This window comes from Balaenoptera borealis (genome assembly GCF_965194805.1).
Source record: "Balaenoptera borealis genome assembly, chromosome: 9".
NCBI classification, from domain to species: Eukaryota; Metazoa; Chordata; class Mammalia; order Artiodactyla; family Balaenopteridae; genus Balaenoptera; species Balaenoptera borealis.
In genome coordinates this window covers 10,187,361-10,207,631 of record NC_138873.1, presented here as the reverse complement: position 1 = coordinate 10,207,631, position 20,271 = coordinate 10,187,361, and the positions used below count along the sequence as shown (strand labels likewise).

The following is a 20,271-nucleotide window of genomic DNA, read 5'->3' as shown; positions in this document are numbered from 1 at the left end:
TCCATGTTAAAATGCCTTCCAGTTTAATTTTCTGAAATTCCCTGTATTTGCTCCATTATTTATTTGACTTTCTTTCTAAATCAGTTTTGTAACACCTTTCAACTTAGGGATGCACTTTCATTGGATGGTCCTTTAACCCAGTAGTGACTCTTCTGGAGTTGTGATAACCTGTCATTGCTTATTTGGATTCATGGAACTTTCCTCTGTATTTTTTTATGTAGCATCTCCTCCAGATATGCCTTAAGGCCTGAGTATAATTTCATTCTATTTTTGAGAATTTTTAAAGTACTTCTATAGATAAGCTGTATCTCTGTCTTGTCCAGTGAAGAGTTTTTCTTCATTCATACTGCGTAAAAGCATTCTGTATTCATTTCATCCCTTATATGGAAAATGTGATTTGTTTATAATGACTACATAAATCAGTTGCTTGAAAAAAACTTTTTGATCTGCTAAGGTTTAGATAGTCACAGTGGATTTTTCTTTTCTCTAAGAATTTTCTTTTTTTCAAATAAGAGAATCATATAGCATTTTTTAAAATATTAAGTGGAAAAATACCCACTTAATAAACCACAGATAGTATGGTGTTGAAGAAAATATTTAAAAGGTCTTGGAAACTCACTTATCTGATAATAATATAGATAGACATTTTAGAAATGCCAATTCTCTGTTAGGCCAGTTTTCCAAGATTTCAAGATAGCAATGTGTTTTCTTAAAAACACATTAAGAGAAAGAAAAGCACCTTTGGCTTAATTAGTCTTTAATACTGGCCTCTGTATAAAGATTGAAGTAGCATTTTCCCTCGACTTAACATGACTTATACTGCCATGCAATATTTAGAATAGATTGTTTGTCTAGGACTTTTCCATTGATTAATAATATAAATATTTGTAGGGGAATGACCCTAATGAAAACCATTCTCAACCTGCAGACTGAATGACTCCAGTTGAGGTCCTGCTTTCAGCTATTGGATACATGGAAAATGGCATTCAGAAAATTATCAAACCGTGGGGACTTCCCTGGTGGTCCAGTGGTTAAGACTCCGTGCTTCCAGCGTAGGGAGCGCGGGTTTGATCCCTCGTCAGGGAACTAGGATCCCACATGCTGTGTGGCACAGCCAGAAAGTTAAAAAAAAAAAAAAAATCAAGTTGTAATTAAATATCTAAGTGAACCCATGTGCCTTTGGAATAAACTTTAGGACAAGTTGTAAGCCTCTTACTAGGTGGTGGAAACGAGCCTGGCCAAGATGGGGCCTTTATCACATGAGCTCCAGAGCTCCTTGACAAACCCCCAGCGGAAGAGCAGTACGCCCTGATGCTTGGGCAAGGTCTCGGGGGTTTTCCTTTATAACCAGAAAGAGAATAGTCTTATTTCAGACTCTGGTCTCCCTTCAAACCCCACAAAAAACCCTAATGGATTGATTCATCCTTGAATAAATGTTTATCAAGCTAGTGATTATCATAGGTGCTCGTGATCCAGCAACAAACAAAAATCAAGATCCTTGCTTTTTATATTGAGTCTATTCAGGCACTTGATAGGACTCTTATATCTGTTTCTATGTATCCGTCTATCTTTCTTCTCTTCCTTCTCCCCCCTCCTTCTGCTCCCCTGTCCCACTCTCCCTCTCTTAATAGGCAAACTCTGGGGACTCTGCAGGATTGGGAAGGATGTACACTGAGTCTTATGCCGCTCAGAGCTAAGCAGTACTAGAGTTGTTGGTTGAGTGGCCTGGAACTGACAAGCTTCAGTTCTCTGAGCCAAGTAACATGGGCAGCCAGTTATTTCTGGAACTAGCTGTCAGGGAAAGGGCACTGGTTTCTGGATAGTCCGCTGAGTGAGGAAGGCTACCCATCGGCTCTAACTGGCTCTGGTGGAGGAGGTACAGAGCTGGCAGGCAGCACAGTGACACAGAGCTGTGTGCTACCTGGGGAGAGGCACCAAGCCACTTGCTAGGAGGCCACAGGGTGTGGCATTTACCACTCGGTGAATTCACCACGGTCCAGGGATGTGCAGCACTTTCTGACTTTGCCGCTGTGAATGGTTTGAAGGGGAGCCTGGCAAGGGAGGCTAGTTTGAAAACTTGGAGTCATTCAGATGGGAAATAAATGGTGGGTTGTATTAAAAATAATATGAATAATACTACCTGTCACTTATTGAGCCTCTGCTCTGTGTGCAGGCACTGAGCTGTATGCTTTACATAATATTTTCTCATTTACTCTTAATGAGGTAGGCTCCGTTGTCATCCACCTTTCTCAGAGAAGGAAACTGAGGCTTCACTGTTAAGTAACTTGCCTGAAGTCACCTAACCATAAGTGGTGAAGCCAAAATCTGAATTTGCAGTGACCATGGAGATGGACAGAACGAATGCACATGGCAGATATTTAGGTGATAGAAAAAACGGTGCTTCTAGCCCACTAGGCCATTAGCTGTCAGTGGTTCTTTTTTTGAGGGAGGGGGGATCTCTCCCCTTACTTTCTTTTTTTTTTTTTAATTTATTTATTTTATTTATTTACTTTTGGCTGCACTGGGTCTTCGTTCCTGCGCGCAGGCTTTCTCTAGTTATGGCGAGCGGGGGCTACTCTTCATTGTGGTGCACAGGCTTCTCATTGCAGTGACTTTTCTTGTTGCGGAGCACAGGCTCTAGGCACGTGGGCTTCAGTAGTTGTGGCTCGCGGGCTCACTAGTTGTGGCACACGGGCTCAGTAGTTGTGGCACGTGGGCTCAGTAGTTGTGGCTCTCAGACTCTAGAGTACAGGCTCAGTAGTTGTGGCGCATGGGCTTAGTTGCTCCACGGCATGTGGGATCTTCCCGAACCAGGGCTCGAACCCGTGTCCCCAGCACTAGCAGGCGGATTCTTAACCATTGTGCCACCAGGGAAGCCCTCAGTTGTTCTTTTTTGAACAGCTGTCCTCCTTTCCCCAGAAATGATTACTTGAATATACTCACTCTGAAACAAGGAGCCAGACCATCACAGTTATTAAGCTGTTTTCCCAAAGTAACAGTAAATGGGTTCTGAATGAAGATTTTTTTTATTCATTAAAAACCTGTACTATTTGGTTCCAGTTCTCTGCCAGTCACTTTGCATGGTCCTGAGGAGACAGATACGAAGAGAGTGTGTTTTTTAAAGCCTCAGTGCTCACAATCTGTGGGGAGATAGTCACCCCAGCAAATAATGATGGCAGTGTGACAACTGCTGTGTCTCAGCTAACATACAGCATATGAAAGTGTCTGCTTTTCTGGAAGGCCAGGGGACGCCATGGAAGCAGCAGGAGACAGAGCCAGGAAGGATAGGAGCACGTCAGTGTCGTGGAGGCAGACGGCCCTCTGGGCACACTGTGAACCAGTGTTCGGTAGAGGACGCAATCTAGCATTCTGTTTCCAAACTGCGCCGCTTAGTCGTGGGTTTTTTTCACTGAAAAAAATATATAAAATATCAGAGAACATTGCATATAATCAGGGTAGAAATTGTTTTGTGAAGAGTACAGTGTGTGTGTGAATACTGAATGTGAATATATAAACACGTGTATACACACATATACACACTGAATCATGGTATACAATATATTTCTTTACTATGGATTGTGGTTAAAAAAAAAAGTTTGAAAGTGATTTCAGTGAATTAACCTCTGTGAGCCTCAGTGTCTTCATAGTTGTTCTGAAGTTTAAAAGGACAAGTAATGAACAAAGCCATTAGCACATAATATCTGCTCATTAAATGTCAACTGTTGTTATTAGATCAGTGAATAGCCCATTACCAGGAACATGAGAGGCAGTCAATAAATAATGTTAAGTGAGTGAACGTGTGAAGATTTACAGGTCGAAAGCAACCTGGTGCCTGCAGGGAGGTAAAAGTGGGAGTGATCGAATCAGAGTGGGGTCGTCATGATGACCATGTAGCCATGATGGGACTGGAGAAATAGGTCAGGTCACATTTTGAAGAGACTTGATTGCTGGGCTGATAATTTTGGCTTCATTCTGTTAAGCAATCAAGAGTCATTGACTAGTTTTTTTTGAACAAACACTGTTGACCATCCCTGGAGAGATGAGGAAGGTCGGAAGTCAGAGCATAAAGTGGAGGCCCTGCCTTGGATGCAAGGAAGAGATTTCCTTCTTCTGAAAGTAGGAAAATCCATAAAGATGGGACACGGGTGTCAGTGTCCGTAGGTGAGAGGGCAGGCCTTTGTAGTGGGGTGATGCTGCCTTTTCCTGTGGTTTCTTTACATTTAGCAGCAGAATTACGGGAAGACTTCAAGAAAGGGATTGTAAATGCTAAACTAACCATTCACAAGACCTGACCAAACAAAAGGGTGCCCAGTGACCACTAGGATTCAGCTGAATGCAGGAACTTTGGCTTCCAAGAATATACTTTGTGACATCCACGTCACTAGTCAGACATAGTCTTAGTCTTATTCGGATCTAGTTTGATTTACCTACGTCCTACCTTCAGCTAAGGTCTCAGCTTAAATAGGACTTCTTTGGGGAAACTTCATTGTCCCTAGTCTAAGTGGGGTCCTCCTCTTATACCCTCAGAGTTCCTGTACTTCTGTTTTTTTATACTCATTCTTAACTTTTAGTTGTTTGTTAGATGGCTGTCTCTGCCACTAGAATGTGAGGTCCACGAGGGCAGACACTGTTTTGCTCATTGTTTACATCCTCAGCACCTAGGATGCTGCCTGGAGTCTCGTTCGGTTGCTCTGTGATTTTAGTTCATCATTTTTCCCTGTTGATAGGTTTTCTTTTCTTTTTTTTTTTTTTTTAAGAATCTTTTTTTTTGATGTGGACCATTTTTTAAGTCTTTATTGAATTTGTTACAATATTGCTTCTGTTTTATATTTTGGTTTTTTTGGCCACGAGGCATGTGGGATCTTAGCTTCTCAACCAGGGATCGAACCCGCACCCCCTGCATTAGAAGGCGAAGTCTTAACCACTGGACTACCAGGGAAGTCCCCAGGTTTTATTTTCTACTCAACTAAATTGTAATTCTTCAAGGACAAGGATCACATCTTTTACTTTTTTTTTTTAAATGCTCTCTTATTCTTACCACAGCTCCATGAATGCCAGAGTAAAATTGGGGCATGCTGATAGAAGATTTGTGTATCATTATTGTGGATTGAGTTACCAGTATGATAGCTTAGATCAGAACTCACACAGTGAATGAAGAGCTTGTAGCATCACTAAAAAGGCAATAGTAATGCCTTTGTATAGCATTTTCATGGTGTTTTTCAGTTTAGAAAAGCACAGTCACATACGTTTTTCTTATTTGACTCTCAGAATGATCTTGGGAGCCAGGACAGGAAGTGCATTCAGGATTTCATACAAGAGAACCCGTGGGCCCACACAGTGGATGGTGGAGGCAGCCTCTAACCCACATGTGATTCCAAACAGATGGGGTGTGTGTGTGTGTGTGTGTGTCCTATTACTACATTACCTTCTCTCTCAGAATAGAGCTTGCACCTCTTCATCTGGAGTTTGGTTGTACAAGTGTTTGTGATTGCATACCCATGTAATGAAAGACTCAGAAATAGTAAATCCATTTATATAAGCCTTCTATGCATTTATTTTATGGATGAAGTGTACAGATCATTTTCATATAGTTCCTAAGAGTTTTTTTTTCAGTAAGTTCTTTTATATAATGTAAATAATAATTATCTAAATTAGTACTTTTTCCCAAAGTTTGAATTTTCCATGTTAGATTATTTACCTAGGGCATATAATTCCATAATACATCTAGAAATTCAACATACTTTTATAATATATGGGAAATTCACTTTATACTTTCTAAATTTTCCTTTCTAGATAGTTAGGTTTTCTAAACTCAGATGGTTTATAACTAGAAAAATTTCACAACTTTAAAAAAAAAAAACAGCTTCATTCTCTCAGCTGTCAGTTTTTCTGTTCATAAAGTGTGTTAACAAGCTGCCATTTTATAATAACTTTCTAAAGGAAGCAAAATACAATCAAATATGTCACCATAAATAGAAAATTCTTGTTTGAAATTTGATATTTGGAAACATTTTAGCATTTATTTCATTCAAAATTAAGGTTAAAATAAAACAAAATGAAGAATATCCCCCAAATAAATATACATGCAAATGTTAGACCTGAATTAGATTTTTCACACAAAAAAAGTTTAAGCCAGAATCATAGAGAACTAGAGCTAGAAGTGCCGCTACAAATATCGTATGTCTTCCCTCTCACCGTTTGACAGGTGAGGAAACTGAGGGCCAAGAGGCTAGGTTAATTGCTGTATTCTGCACAGCAAATGTGGAAGGCCCACGACTGACATCCTAGTCAGTTCCCTTGCTGTCACAGCATGCTGCCTCTCTTGCTTTCCTTTTTTGAATATATAATAATAGTAATAGCTAGTGATTATTGAAAGTTCACTGGGTGCCAGGCACTACTATGAATTTTTTACACGTATCATCTCATTTAATCCCCGCAGCAACCCTATGAGGTGGATACAATTGGCCCTATTATATAGGTGAGGAAACAATGCACATGCAGGTCTCTATCTTTAGGATGAAAAGTAGAAATACTTCTTTTTTCATTAACTTCTGTCTTCTAATTTTTCATTAGTTTAGATTATGATGATATTCAATAACCTTTTAAAAATATGATTGTATCCATAATGGAAGCCTTTTTAGTAGGATTATTGCTGGCATTTCATTGTGATTATATATTAGGTGTCACTTTACCTACCTCCTAACTGGTCTCCTAACTTTTAGCCTTACTCTCCTTCAGTCCTTTCTTCTTGCTGCATATTACGGCAGAATTAGCTTTTGAGAATTCAAGTCAGATCATATTGCTTTCCTGCTAAGACTGTGTATGGCCTTTGCCAGTGTTAATCACACTGAAGGACCAGATTTTCATAGGATTGCAGGTGCAAGAGTTTTGGTGAACTGTACAGCTATTTGGTAATAACAGCTGAATCTGCAGGATGAAATGCTCCCTAGTCAAGGCATAGAGGGGCCAACAGAAAAATGGGCAAATGATATAAATAGTTGTAGAAAAGGAGTCCAAACTGCTGTAAAACAAAATGTTCAGCTTTACTCATGATAAAAGGAATACACAATCTAACACAAACCAATTATAAAATGTCCCTGAAAGGATACATTAAAAAACCATTTGCCTTTGACCAGGGGAACTCAGTGGTAGGAGATGGGATATATTTTTTTTTAAGCTTTTGGAATTTGTAGACAGTTACACAAGTACTGGAGTACTGTAGATCCCACATATTTAAATTAAAAAACAAATGTAGAAATAAAAACCAGCTTGTTCATGCTAGTTGGAAACTACACCTGAATACGTGGGATGTTCAGGAGTTAAAAGATACTCGTGGCAGTTTATAAACCAGAAAGTTACCATCATACTGTCTTCCTTCTGTGTATACATTTCAGATTATAGAACATTTTCATGTGCTGTCTCAGTTCTTCTTGCAGCAACCTCATCTGCATTTTAAGGTGAGGAAACTGAGCCTCAGATAAATTATGATTCACCTAAGGTCACAGAGCTAGTTTTGATCAACTCACACACTGCAGTATATTTATTTACATATCTGTCTACTCTACCGGATTCTGAGCTAGCGACACAAACAAAGCTGTAATGTAGGCCTTCTATTCCCAGTTGACTGCCTTTCGATGCTTGTACTTCAGAAAAGAGTCAGTGAAATTATGTCACCTCCTTTCATTGTCTTGGGGAATACATGGAAAGGGATGAGTCTCACCAAAAATATAAAACAAGATTTCAGAAACGTCTTGTAAGTGGTGCCATTGCAAAAGCATACAGAGAAAAAAAATAGCTTTCCGATTTTAATTTCTATGGAAGGAGGTGGATTCCATACTCCACAGAACCTTGTTGTTGGAATTTGATGTTGCTACACATTCCATTTGGATTAGCTTTAACATTCTACCTCTTTTGGAGCCTTTTGACAAACTTGATTTTCTGCAAAATTCCAGTGATTAGTGAGACAGTTCAAGTGGATCATGGCATATATATATACATATTTTTAAGGATTGAATAAAGAGTCAGAAATAAATAACTTGCCCAGATAAGAATTCTTAGAAGTCATTTGAACAATCCTTAAGCTTATAGTAAGTGTTCAAGAGGCAGCAATAACTTAAGGATGTGCTGTGTTACCAGCAGTTCTAAATCCTTCAGCATGGACACTTTCTTGGTTGAAGTGAAATTTAATGCTAAAAAAAGGACATGTATTATTTTCCTTAACTAATGAAGAAGAAAGCAGCCATTCTCGAAAGAAAGAAAGGAAGAAAAACGTATACAATCTGTATGGAATTTCACACTTTTTTTTATTAAACAGGACTCTATATGAAACTCTTGAGAATTTTATAGTCAGGCTTAGATAAATATTTCATGTTACATCTTAAGATGCAATCATTTATAGTAATTTTAGCACTCTGATTTCTGTTTGTTTTCAGATTTGAAAAAGCAAACATTTTCTATGATGATTTATATCTGGGAGCCGCCAATTGAGCCCAATTTCACATGACTTTATCTTTATAAATAAATGAAATAGGATAATATGGAACAGCTCTACTTACTTGTATTTTATGTCTGTCTCTTTAGAGAGAAGCAGTGTTAGAAGATCTCTTTTTTTTCTTACTGAAATGTAAACCATGGCCTTTGTAAATGCCCTACTCTGTTTAACCCCCTAAATTTAAGCTGACCTTGGATCCAGGCATCATCTTCCCCTCCGGCTGCCTCAGGAGACTCTCTTTCTCAAGCTACTGCTCTCAGTTCTCCTCTGGAGCAGGTGGAAACCTGCCCCCTCTCTGCACTCACCCTGTACTAAAGCCTTCAGCTGACACCTGTGAACTCTCACCAACTCTGACTCCTGGGTTCTGGGAGTTGTTTTTCGAACTGCCCTTTGTTAGTTTTCTGGTTTGATGATTTATCTTTTTCTTAGATACATGTCTTGATTTGGGGTATTCTTTGTCTAAATGCGTATTCACAGTTCATTCTATGTACTTGCTTATATTTGGCTGAACTACTGATCATGGCGATGTACCTTGACTTTATAGTCCTGCACAATTGAAAGATGTATTTTCTTTATCCATTTGTCCAACTACCTGCTAAGCACCTACTGTGCTGTGCTCAGCACTCTGAGAACAGGAGGAATTTAATACTCATTCTTTCAGCACATAGTTTTTGATACCTACTACGTGCCAGACGCCCTGCTGGGCACTGAGAATGCAGCGGAGAGCACATACGTGATCCTTGCCTTCATGGGGCTTATGTTTTAGTGGGGAAGAGAGAGCTTAAGTGAGTCAGAAATAAAGTAAGATGATTACATGTTATGCAGAGCACTGTGAGGGAAAGAGTGGCGCCGTCAGGGTAGTCAGGGAAGGTGGACCTGGAGGGTAGGAGGGAACCGGCAGCAGAACGCTCTCGGAAGAGGGAACGGGAGACAGTAGGCTCTATCAAGGGAAAGAGCTTGACGTTATCTTCTAGGAAGCATGAGAAGGCCAGTGGACTTCAGGGTAGTGAGAAGGAGAGAAAACTATAGGAAGTGGGGTTAAAGTGAGAAAGGCAACCCCAGACCACAAAAGAGCCCACAGACCATAGTCAGATGCTGGCATTTTGTTCCAGGTCTAATGAGAAGCCTGGTGGCAGGGTGGTTATACAGAGAAGATACGCTCTGATTTCCTTTTTTATTCCTGAAAAATCATTCTGGCGGCTTTGTGAAAGTGAACCAAAAGGCACAAAGACAGGGGGCAGGGCTGAGAGGGGTGAGCCAGACCATGACCATGTGGGAGAGAAGATGGTAGCTGGGCGGCTTGGCTTTTGTAGATGAGGAAATGGAGAAGAGGAGTGACCCAAGATACATTTCGGAAGTAGAGGCAACAGACGTGCCAATGGATCCATCACACCATAGGACATCGGGGCGGGAGGAAGGAATCGTGGGTGGCACACCGGGGTGGGTGGTGGTGGTGTTGTTGGCAATGGGGAGACCGCAGGCAGAACTTTACGGGAGGAAGTCAGGGTCTGTTTGGAATACCAGAGTACACTTCAGACCCTCCACTTGTGTACAGTTCCCCCCAAGGGGTAGTATGAATCAGGTGGTAAGTCTGCAGGACTCTAGGAGTCACGGTGAACAATTGTGGCCCCAGGAGATCAGAGGGTAGAAAAACAGTTATGTGCAGGGGAGAGCTGGGTGCTGGCCTGGGCTTGAGAGAGGGGTGGGATGTTTGAGTGAGCGGGGACACGTGGCCCAGAGATCGGGAAGTGAGCCAAGGCTCTGAGGGGCGTGCACATGTCCAGCCAGGCAAGAATGGAGGTTAGGAGAGGTTAAGGTTATTGGCCTGTTCACCCTCTTCTCCTTTTCCCTAGTTCATGTCCACAGTCCATTGGGTTCCCAGGAGCTCTAATGAGAGTTCAGAGTGAGGACTAGGGTAGCCCCCCTGAGCCCTCTCACATCCTCCACACTGGGTTTGAGATGTCTTTAGATGTTCTTTAGGGGAATCTCACAGCACCAGTCTTCTCCCATCTACCTTTGACACAATTCACTTTTGTCACCTGCATTTATGTATTTCCATTTATTTCTCACTTAGGTTTTATGGCAGGCACACAAAGAAACCCTCAGATGTCTCAATATGGACCTCAACAGACAGGACCATCCATGTCGCCTCATCCTTCTCCTGGAGGCCAGATGCATCCTGGAATCAGTAGCTTTCAGCAGAGTAACTCAAGTGGGACTTACGGTCCACAGATGAGCCAGTATGGACCACAAGGTAAAAAAGTTTCTCCAAAATGCACTGCAGTAGGTTGTAGAAATTTTGTTAATATGTTAGTCCTTCAAGACCTTAACATTATAAACATCTTTTAAGATCCAGTTATTTGTTACCTGACAGATTTGTGAGGTTAATGCAAACCCACAGTCCTTCAGTTGCCCGTAGTGATGGGAAGAATAATTATAGCAACTATTCATTAAGCATTCATGCATCAGACACTGCGGTAAGTGCCCTTCATACGTGTGCTGTTAATAATGAAGGAGTAAAGCCTGTTTCTGAAACGTAGCTCTAAATGCTTGTCTTCAAAAAGTTTCTGATTTAAAACCTAGGTTTCATTATGTTGTATTCTAACTTTGTCCCCTCCCTCTCTGTAATTATGTTTGTAACAATATTCTCACTACTCAGAAGGATTTCATGTGTCTCCAGATGAAATCTCTCATCTCTCTTCATCTAGTCTGTCTCCAAAGTGCTCTATCAGGTAAATAATAGTTCTGATTTTCACAGTCATTACCAGTTTTACTCTTAGAAGGCAGGACAAAGCCTGAAATGGACATGTCTTTCAAAAAGGAAAGAGTAGAAAAATAAGTGGAACTTGCCCCAAATACACCATTTTCATTCTGCCTTCCTGGACATTGACATCTGTTTTGTCTTACACATGCAGAATCCTTTTATCAGGGTTTTTAACCTGATATATATATATATTTTTTCTAAGTCACTTTTGGCAGTAAGGCATTTGAAATTAGCACCTTCTTTATATTTTGTTTCTTTAAATTAGACATTAATGGATAATTTAGAGAGAATGAGCTAATCTGGCACAATTCCCAGAGCTTCCTCATTTCTGAAAATACCAGAATATTCTGAGTGAAGACAATGCCCAGTAGGAAACTGTAGTAAAATGTTCGCTGCCTCCACAACAAAGTCGGATCCCCTGACTTAATAAAGCCTTAATATTTCTGAGAGCTTTTCTGTCCGTCTGGAAAACGTGCTGTGTTGAGGACCTCTGAGCCTCTCCGGCCATCGAATAAGTGCCTGCCAGGCCACACGATTCTTTGAGGAGGCCAGGCACCTTCTCGGCTTTTTACCTGGTGTTTCTCAGAAAAGCTTTCCTTACTTCACAGTTTGAAAATTGTCTTATTTTCTGAAGATCTCTTTTGGAAGGATTTTAAGCACCTTCAATACTATCAGTGTAGCACCATCGCCTTGCCTTATGTTGCTCTGTCGTTTTACATTCCAGCTATTTCTGTTGTTGGGAAAACTGTATTAAAACACCCAAAACAGAATTTTTCCATGGCCCCTTCCTGCCTCTGTCCATGTGCATGTAGTCAGAGTGGATACAGACGTGGGTTTTGCTTGATTCCCTTCACACCATGTCATAAATGGATTTCTGTGTTGTGAATTCCAGTAAGCTCTAGGAATTTAAGGTCCCAGTTGACAGTAAGTGTCTGCCGAGTTCCCCATCAGCCCCAGGTAGTTGTGACATGTGGCAGTTTGTTGCTGAGCTAAGGCAGGACGTGTCCCTCAGCTGTGAAAGCGCCTACTTGCCCGCTGCACCCACTCAGTGGGTATCTTCAAAACTGGGGGGCTTTGGCTATCAGGAAAGGAAGAAAACTTTAGTGAAAGTTGGAAAGGCAGTTTATAAGTTGTGATACGCATAGAAAATATGGACTTTTGCTCAGAATGTAACTGGAGACAAGGTCAGGACCTTATTCTCAGAATTAGGGGTGGCTGGAGGCCTGGGATTTAACCACTACCACTCACTAGGGCTTCCTGTAATCTTCAAAACTGGTTTCTCTACTCATAAATAATTCACTCTTGCAGTCTCGTCCTCTGCTGCTCTCAAATAAGGGAAAGGGGAGCCTTGGACTATCTGATGAGTCTTTTATGAACGGCCGTGAAAGCACTTATGCTTTAGGAGTTAGGTAATAACACAAAAGGTAATTTCTACAGAATGGATTTATTTTCTGAAAAAAACCCTCAGTTTTTTGGAATCGTTGAATGTTAAGATTTTTTTTTTTTAATTTATTTGGCTGCATTGGGTCTTAGTTGCGGCACACAGGATCTTTGTTGTGGCACACACGGGCTGTTCGTCGCACCGCGCAGGCTTCTCTCTAGTTGTGGCGTGTGGGCTCTAGAGCATGGGCTCAGTAGTTGCAGCGTGCTGGCTTAGTTGCCCTGCAGCACGTGGGATCTTCGTTCCCCAACCAGGGATCAAACCCACCGCCCCTGCTTTAGGGAAGTGGATTCTTAACCAGCGGACCACCAGGGAAGTCCCAAGATTCTTGATTTAGGAGCACTGCACCTGTGAGGGTTCTCACCCAAACTTGTGTGCCCTTGGGAAGTTGCTTACTCGCTGGGATTTACTTTTCCTATAGAAAATGAGAAAATTAGATTGTGTTACCTTGGAAGTTGCTTCTAATTCTGATATTCTGAGTCTAAATTTTGCTTCAACTCCAGGGCCTTTTATGTTAATGCCGCCCACTGGATCCACTGCGTAACGTTTTGGTTATGTAGACAAGAAGGTTTTTGTTTTGGGTTTTTTTTAAGGCATAAATGCTGAGTTTAGGTTGACATTAGAGATAATTTAAAATAAGGCTGATAATTTCCATACACAGCACTTTCTAACTTTGAAAAGAAGTGCCTGCACATTTGTGCTCTCGTCAATTCTCCTTCCAGGAGGCTTCTCTGGCACATTCCACTCTGAGGCGTGTCCCCTCCTGGGTTCCTTGACTGGCTCCCAGTGCCGTGGGCTGCAAATCAGTGTCCCAGTGCTCTGTGTGCAGATCAGAATCGTTTGCTTTCCTCCTTGTATTCTCCTCTCCTCGGCAAACACTAAATGACAGGAAATTACGCTTGGAACCTGTATCACTCAATTCAGTAAATGTTCTTACCTTTACATTTCTCTCTTGGTTGATCCTTTTAACCAGAGACCCAAGTGAAGTTTTTTTTTTTTCTTTCTCTTAATTAACTGCTCAAATTATTAGTAAAATATTCAGCTTGCATCTTCGCGTTACACGTTTTGATGTCTGGAAAGAATCGCTTGTGCAGCGACCCACAGAGTCATCAGTCACATCTTCTATGTCTGTTACTAACTAGATGGCTTTCTTCTGGGCTGGTTTCGTTTTTAAGAGATCTCAGGGGAAAATATTTTACAATCTCTTTTTGCTAACCTTTTTGTTGTCGGGAGCAGCTTCTTCAAAATTATTGGTAACAACCACCAACATTTATTAAACACTACTGGGTCCTGGTCTTGGTGTTTTTCGTATATTAACTCATTTAATCCTCACAACATGCTGTGTTATAGGTACTGTTATTACTCCACTTGACAGACAAAGAGACTGAGGCGTGCACCACATACACACCTTTGCCCCGGGCACACAGTGGTCACGCCAGGATTCAAATTCAGACATACTTTCCCATTTTTATTAATTAACAGGAAGCCCGTGACGTTATCCCATTTTGCAAAGGAGCAGGTTAAGTAATTTACGCACAATCCCACAGCTGGTAAGGGCAGAGCCAGGGTTCACACCGAGGGAGACTTCAGAGGCCACTCACAGAGCCACTGGTGAGTCGCTTCCCAGGCCTGAGATGCACTCCTTCCTTGCCGTTCCTTCAGTGAGCCGAGAGAGAAGCAAAAGCAAACCACTAGCCTTCAAGGAGCAAGGAACATTTGGGGAATACAGGCGTGGAAGTACATTAGAAATACTAGAGATTAAGAAAAAAAACAACTATTAAGAAATTTTTACAAGTGTATATGAATACTGTAAAATCTGAATTATTAAACGTACTAATGGGGCTTCCCCCTTTGGCTCGCATTTCTCTCTGCGCCGCGTTTTCTCGACGCTGCTATTTTGAGCTCCTCCGCCGGGTGGGGTGACAAAGGTGCCGCCGCCGGCATTTTCTCCCCGCGGCTCGGCCACACGGCCGGCCCCCTCGGCACCCACAGAATCCCCGAGGCCCCAAAGCACCTCCCGAAACGTTGCGCGAAGAGCGGAGGCTTTCCTCGCCTCGAAGCGCGCTGGATCCTCCAGGTTCTCCCAACAGCTGCTAGGTCATCATCGAGGCCGCGATGCCCCCTCCCGTACAAAAGGCGACCTTGAGCGCCGGTAACAGGAAACTCCCAGTCAGTTTTGGACAAATATCAAAATACCCTAATGGGATGAAGCCAATCTAAATGTGTAAAAATGTTTAATTGCAGTATATTTGATGAAATAGTACTTTTCTACCTTCAAGCAAGCACATGTAAAATAACTACCCTTACAAACTGTTCGCAGTAGAAAGGGCCATAGAGACTTGCTCTAATAAATAGAAAGCAATTATGTAATTGACATGTTAATTATTAATAAATGAATTTGTGTGGGAAAAAGGGAGCGGAAATCAATTTCATCTTCATAGCCTTTCTATTTCCTAAGGACAGACACTGTCTTGTTTGTGTGTTCTCTAGAACAGTGTCTGTCACAGACTGTCCACAAGTATTTTTTGCATGTTTGTCACTAATTGCAAAAAGTGAGGGTCTAGCCGTAGTTTTGCAAGGAATTAGGAGTATTACCTTGGGCAACTAACAGTGATTCTGAGCCTAGATTCCCCTCCAGTTATCACTCCCTTGTATGTTAGTTTCTGGGCCACCACTTACAGCTACACACGTTGTACACTGACTCAGCCTTGGTTTTATGCCTTAATTTGTATAGTGTGTCTTAGGAAGCAGGGAACTTCTAAGTAGGTGAGTCTGAAGAACGTTTTACTCCTAAATTACTCGGTCAAAGAGGCTTTTCAGAAGGGTTTAAAATGTTTTTCTCTAAAATAAATAAGATGCCGTCAGAACTCTTCCTTCTCCTTCATTCATTAAAATGTTTCTCACAAATTCAGGAAAGGCACACTTTAAATGATACCTAGTTGAAATGAATGCAGTTCCAAAATAGTGAATTGCACATTAATAATCTTACAGCTGTTTCAGTTCAAGAGGAACAACATATAAATGTCACCAGTCGGCAGCCCACTGGCTACTTGAAGAGTGCCTTATAGGCCCATGACAACCTTGGTGTCACCATGACCCAGGATTTCAGTCTCTGCTCTTACTCTCAAATTAAACTAAATTCAGCCTCTCTTCTACAGAAGTGAGATGTGTCTGCCACATGGATTCATTTTTTCTCCCCGTGGACAGGGCTGCAAATTGCAGGTCTTGTTCTCTGGCTTTCCAAAGCCTGGTTTCTGTGCAGATCACTTCCCCTTCGGTTTCACTCATTTTTTTTTTTTCTTAAAACAATTTGTAATATACTTGATATGTTCACTGCTTCCTATTACCTTTATTTTATGGTTAAATGGACACTGCTAGGCAAAAGTATTAATTCCATATTCTGTACGGCTTTGTTAAAAAATTTTAAATCTTTATCTTGCTCACAGTAGCAAAAACAGATTGTAGTAGATCATTTTACAGCAAAAGGTGGTTAATGCCATGTTCTTTTGATGCTCAAATTTAGCCTTCAAGTTAAAAGGTTTAAGCATGAATTTTTCTTAGCAGACTGATAATCATCGTGATTTTATCAAAACCTGGGAATTAGGGAAGAAGTAAGGAAAACAAAGTACAAATCAACTTTAAGAAAGAAAAAGAGGGCTTCCCTGGTGGCGCAGTGGTTGAGAGTCTGCCTGCCAGTGCAGGGGACACGGGTTCGAGCCCTGGTCTGGGAAGCTCCCACATGCCGCGGAGCAACTAGGCCCGTGGGCCACAACTACTGAGCCTGCGCGTCTGGAGCCTGTGCTCCGCAACAAGAGACACCGCGATAGTGAGAGGCCCGCGCACCGCGATGAAGAGTGGCCCCCGCTTGCCCCAACTAGAGAAATCCCTCGCACAGAAACGAAGACCCAACACAGCCAAAAATAAATAAATAAATAAATAACTTAATTAATTAATTTTTAAAAAAAGAAAAAGAAAAAACATAAAGCAACATTAATTTTGACTAGTGTGAAGCTAATTATTTTACGTTGCTTATTAAAATCAGCAGCACACAGAGTACCAGCATCCCCTCCCCTCACTGAATAACTAAGCACCTCGTGGGGCGTGGTCATCCGGTGGACTTGTACAGCAGGCCTGGATCATGACAATTGTGGATGGCAGTGTAGAAACGCCGGATGTGGACGCGCAGCTTTACTTTACATCTTAGCAACGTGCCTTTTCCTGAGGCTCACAGCTCTGCCATTTTTTCAAATGTTTGTTTGAAAAGAAGTGACCGGTTTTCAAATCTATAAGAGTTGGCACCACGGGTCCTTTCAGAAGGCTTCCTGCACCTGCCGTCAGGTGAAGCAGATCAGAGCTCTCCCTCCAGGGGGCGCCGTTCCCATGCAGTCTGTGGGTGTGCACAGGGCACCGCAGCTCTGAGCCTAGGGAGGACGCAGGTGCTCAGGCACCTGTGACAACAGTGACTGAGAATCCTTCGTTCCTTACCGTAGAGATTTTACTGTTTTATGCCGCATTTGGCTATTGAATTAAGATAATACAATTTTACATTTTTTAGGTTAGTACTTACTTTTTCTTATACTTTGTTTGAAAAATAAATTTAATATCTGTGCATCTTGAAAGTAAAATTAGGCATATGATGCAATATGTAATAAAAAGAATTTCACTGATTGAAAAGTTATCTTACATTAATATTGGAACAGTTTCTGTCTATTCCTTGACAGATTCTAACCATTGTCAGTGTCCAACAATAGTTACTGTTAATATTGTTTTCCTCACAGCAATCACACGAGATAGAGAATCTCGTATGACGCCCTTTTTGCAGATGAGGAAACTGAACATCGTAGTGACCGGCGGCTTTCTGAAGGCCACACACACGCAGACATTTATGCCCCTGCTCCTTGAGGGCCTGTGCTCTCAAGACTCACTGCTCTCAAGTTAGATTAGCATCGGACTTACCCATATGTCCCCCAAGCCTGTGTGTGGCGTCAGCCTTGGCGGCGGTGGTTTCTCCAAAGATCCGCTTCTACACAGAGGCAGCCAGCACGCACACAGCTCCCTTCCCCGCGTGGCTCTCCTCTGTCCCTGGCTCAGGGACCTGCCCTCTCCCCTCTGTGTAAGTTCTCCCTGCTTTGTTCTCCTTCAGAGCGCTTGACACCACACGACATGGTCTAGGTGTGTTTATTAGCCCGTCTCCTGCCACCAGAATGTAAGCTCTTTGCCTTTGCTCATTGCTGAATCCCCATCCATTAGCACAGAGCTGGCATATTAGAGGCTCTTAAGAACTATTTCCTAAGTGGATGAAGACAGAGAGTGTTCCAGAGACACTGGTATGCCTTCTTGACCCTGCGTTGATGCTTGATGGGTATTGGATTGACTACTCAGTGCTTAAGAATTATCTTTGGGAGCTGGCACTAAGGATCATGGTTGTCTGTTTTTCTCTGTGCTTTTATATTTTCTATATTGCGCTTGCATCACCGTATAATTAAATTTTTAAAGGAGTTAAATTTTGTAACATATATGGGGAAAAAACTACCAAAAGTAACAAATGTGGGAAGAAAACTACCAAAACTACCAAAAAAACTACCAAAACTACTGAAGTCATACTGTAAGGTAATGGGTCTTTTCTCCTCTTTTACAAGCTTTATGTAATATTATTATTATTTTTACATTTTTAAGACTTTTTTAAATACATGTTGACCTAGGAAAAATATGGTGTCTTATATATCAGTTCAAAAGATAAATTATCTCTATTCCCACAAATAGTAGGATTTAATGCAACTTGGGGTAAGTTCACTTTCATTTTGAATCTGCATTTGTGGTCTTCTTTACTCAGTCAGTTTCTCTCCTAAAGCAGTGGCTGAAAGTATGGCATTGTGAGATCAGTCTGAGAGAAAGGTAGCGTGGGAAGAAGGTTTTTTAAATGTAACTTTTTCTGCATAGCAAGGATCTTACATACATGAAAAATACTCTCAAAATCATTTGTCATTAGAGAAATGAAAATTAAAGCCACAACAGTATCCGCTACACACCTACTGGAATGGCTAATATTTTTTAAAAATTGGCAATATCCAGGATGTACGGTAGAGCGATTAGAACTCTCATAGGTATCGTAGTGGAGTTTCTTACAAAGTTAAAAATACGCTTATCATACAACCTAGCACTCTCATCCCTAGAGTTTACCAAGAGAGATGAAACATATATCCACTCAGAGACCTGTGTGCAAATGTCAACAGCTTTATTCGTGATTGCCAGAAACTGGAAACAGCCCAGATGTTCACAGAATAGAATACTACTCAGCAATAAAAGGGAAAAAACTACTGATATGCGCAACATTGTGGATGAATTTGAAAAGCATGGTGCTGAGTGAAAGGAACCAGACACAGTACACTGTGACTCTATTTATATGACATCCTGGGGAAGGCAAAACTGTAGGAACAGAAATCAGATCAGCGGTTGCCAGGAGTGGGGATGAGATTGACCACAAAATGGCAACTTTTTGTCGTGATAGAAATATCCCATGTCTTAACTGTGCTGGTGGTTATAGGGCATATATGGTTGCTAATGCATATAAATTCTACCTCAATAAACATGACTTAATATTATGTAGTAGATGGCTATGTGAAGTGATGATTACTGGCCAAATTTAGCCCTGATTCACAAATATGTTTATCATAGTATATAGCTAATTATCCTTTTTTTTTTTTTTTCCCACTCAGGGTCAGCTGTCTATTCTATGATTTGTGCACCATTTTACCCTCCACAGCAAAGGGGAATAATATAGGACTTTGCGTGTAGTAGTTGTTCATAAGTAATTGTTGTATGGTTGAAACTGAGAAGTAAAATAAGCGGAAGCATTTAATGATTCAATAAAAGCAGTAAGCTTGGAATATTAATTATAACTAGCAAATTTGAAAATTTAGAGTCAGGTACAGAATTATTTGTGATCCTCTAAAATAATGATGGTGACTTGAATAGAATCTAGCTCCTGCTTCCTCTATCTGGTGCTTGAATGCAACTCCTGGTGGGTTGAAATCTGAATTCATTTGGTGACCAATTTTCCAAAGCTGGTGTGCCAAGATGAACCCACTTGAAAACTGGGCTCTCGTACTTGGCTGCAAGACCCGTCCAGCTGAGGTGGGCTGGCCCAGCATCTGCAGCCTTCATTGTGCTTAATGCTGGAACCATCTGTTTTCTGTCAAAGCTAGTGCCAACAAATTACTAATCTATTAGAGAAACATGGAAATAAGATTGCACTGCTCATTCCTGGCTTTTCCTCTCATATTTTGCTTGGCTTACATATTTGGTTTTTGTTTATTTTGGGGAGAAAGATATGTTATCGAGTAGGCAAAGTGGGGGGGAGTGTGAATCATTTTTCACTCCTTCCACACATTTTCAAAAGATGATGGAGAAAAAATCATATTAATGCTTATTGATAATACTATTATTGTTGACAATCATGGTGATAGCTATCATTTTTTAGGTAGTTCTATGCTTGGCACTGAACTAGTCACTTTCTACCTATTCCCCGTTATTATTGTTACTTTACCTGGCAAAACTGATGTTCCGAGAGGTTAA

General features: G+C 41.2%; 1 protein-coding gene across 7 annotated transcripts in view; it reads left to right on the top strand.

Annotated features, from left to right (window-relative positions):
* ARID1B (AT-rich interaction domain 1B) overlaps nt 1–20,271 on the top strand; it is a 406,097-nt gene that overhangs the window by 322,575 nt on the left and 63,251 nt on the right. For all 7 annotated transcript variants that reach the window (XM_082404508.1, XM_082404506.1, XM_082404503.1 and 4 more), the window contains one exon: nt 10,566–10,745. In XM_082404508.1, the coding sequence (XP_082260634.1) occupies nt 10,566–10,745 (180 nt within the window). The remainder of the gene's footprint in view (nt 1–10,565; nt 10,746–20,271) is intronic.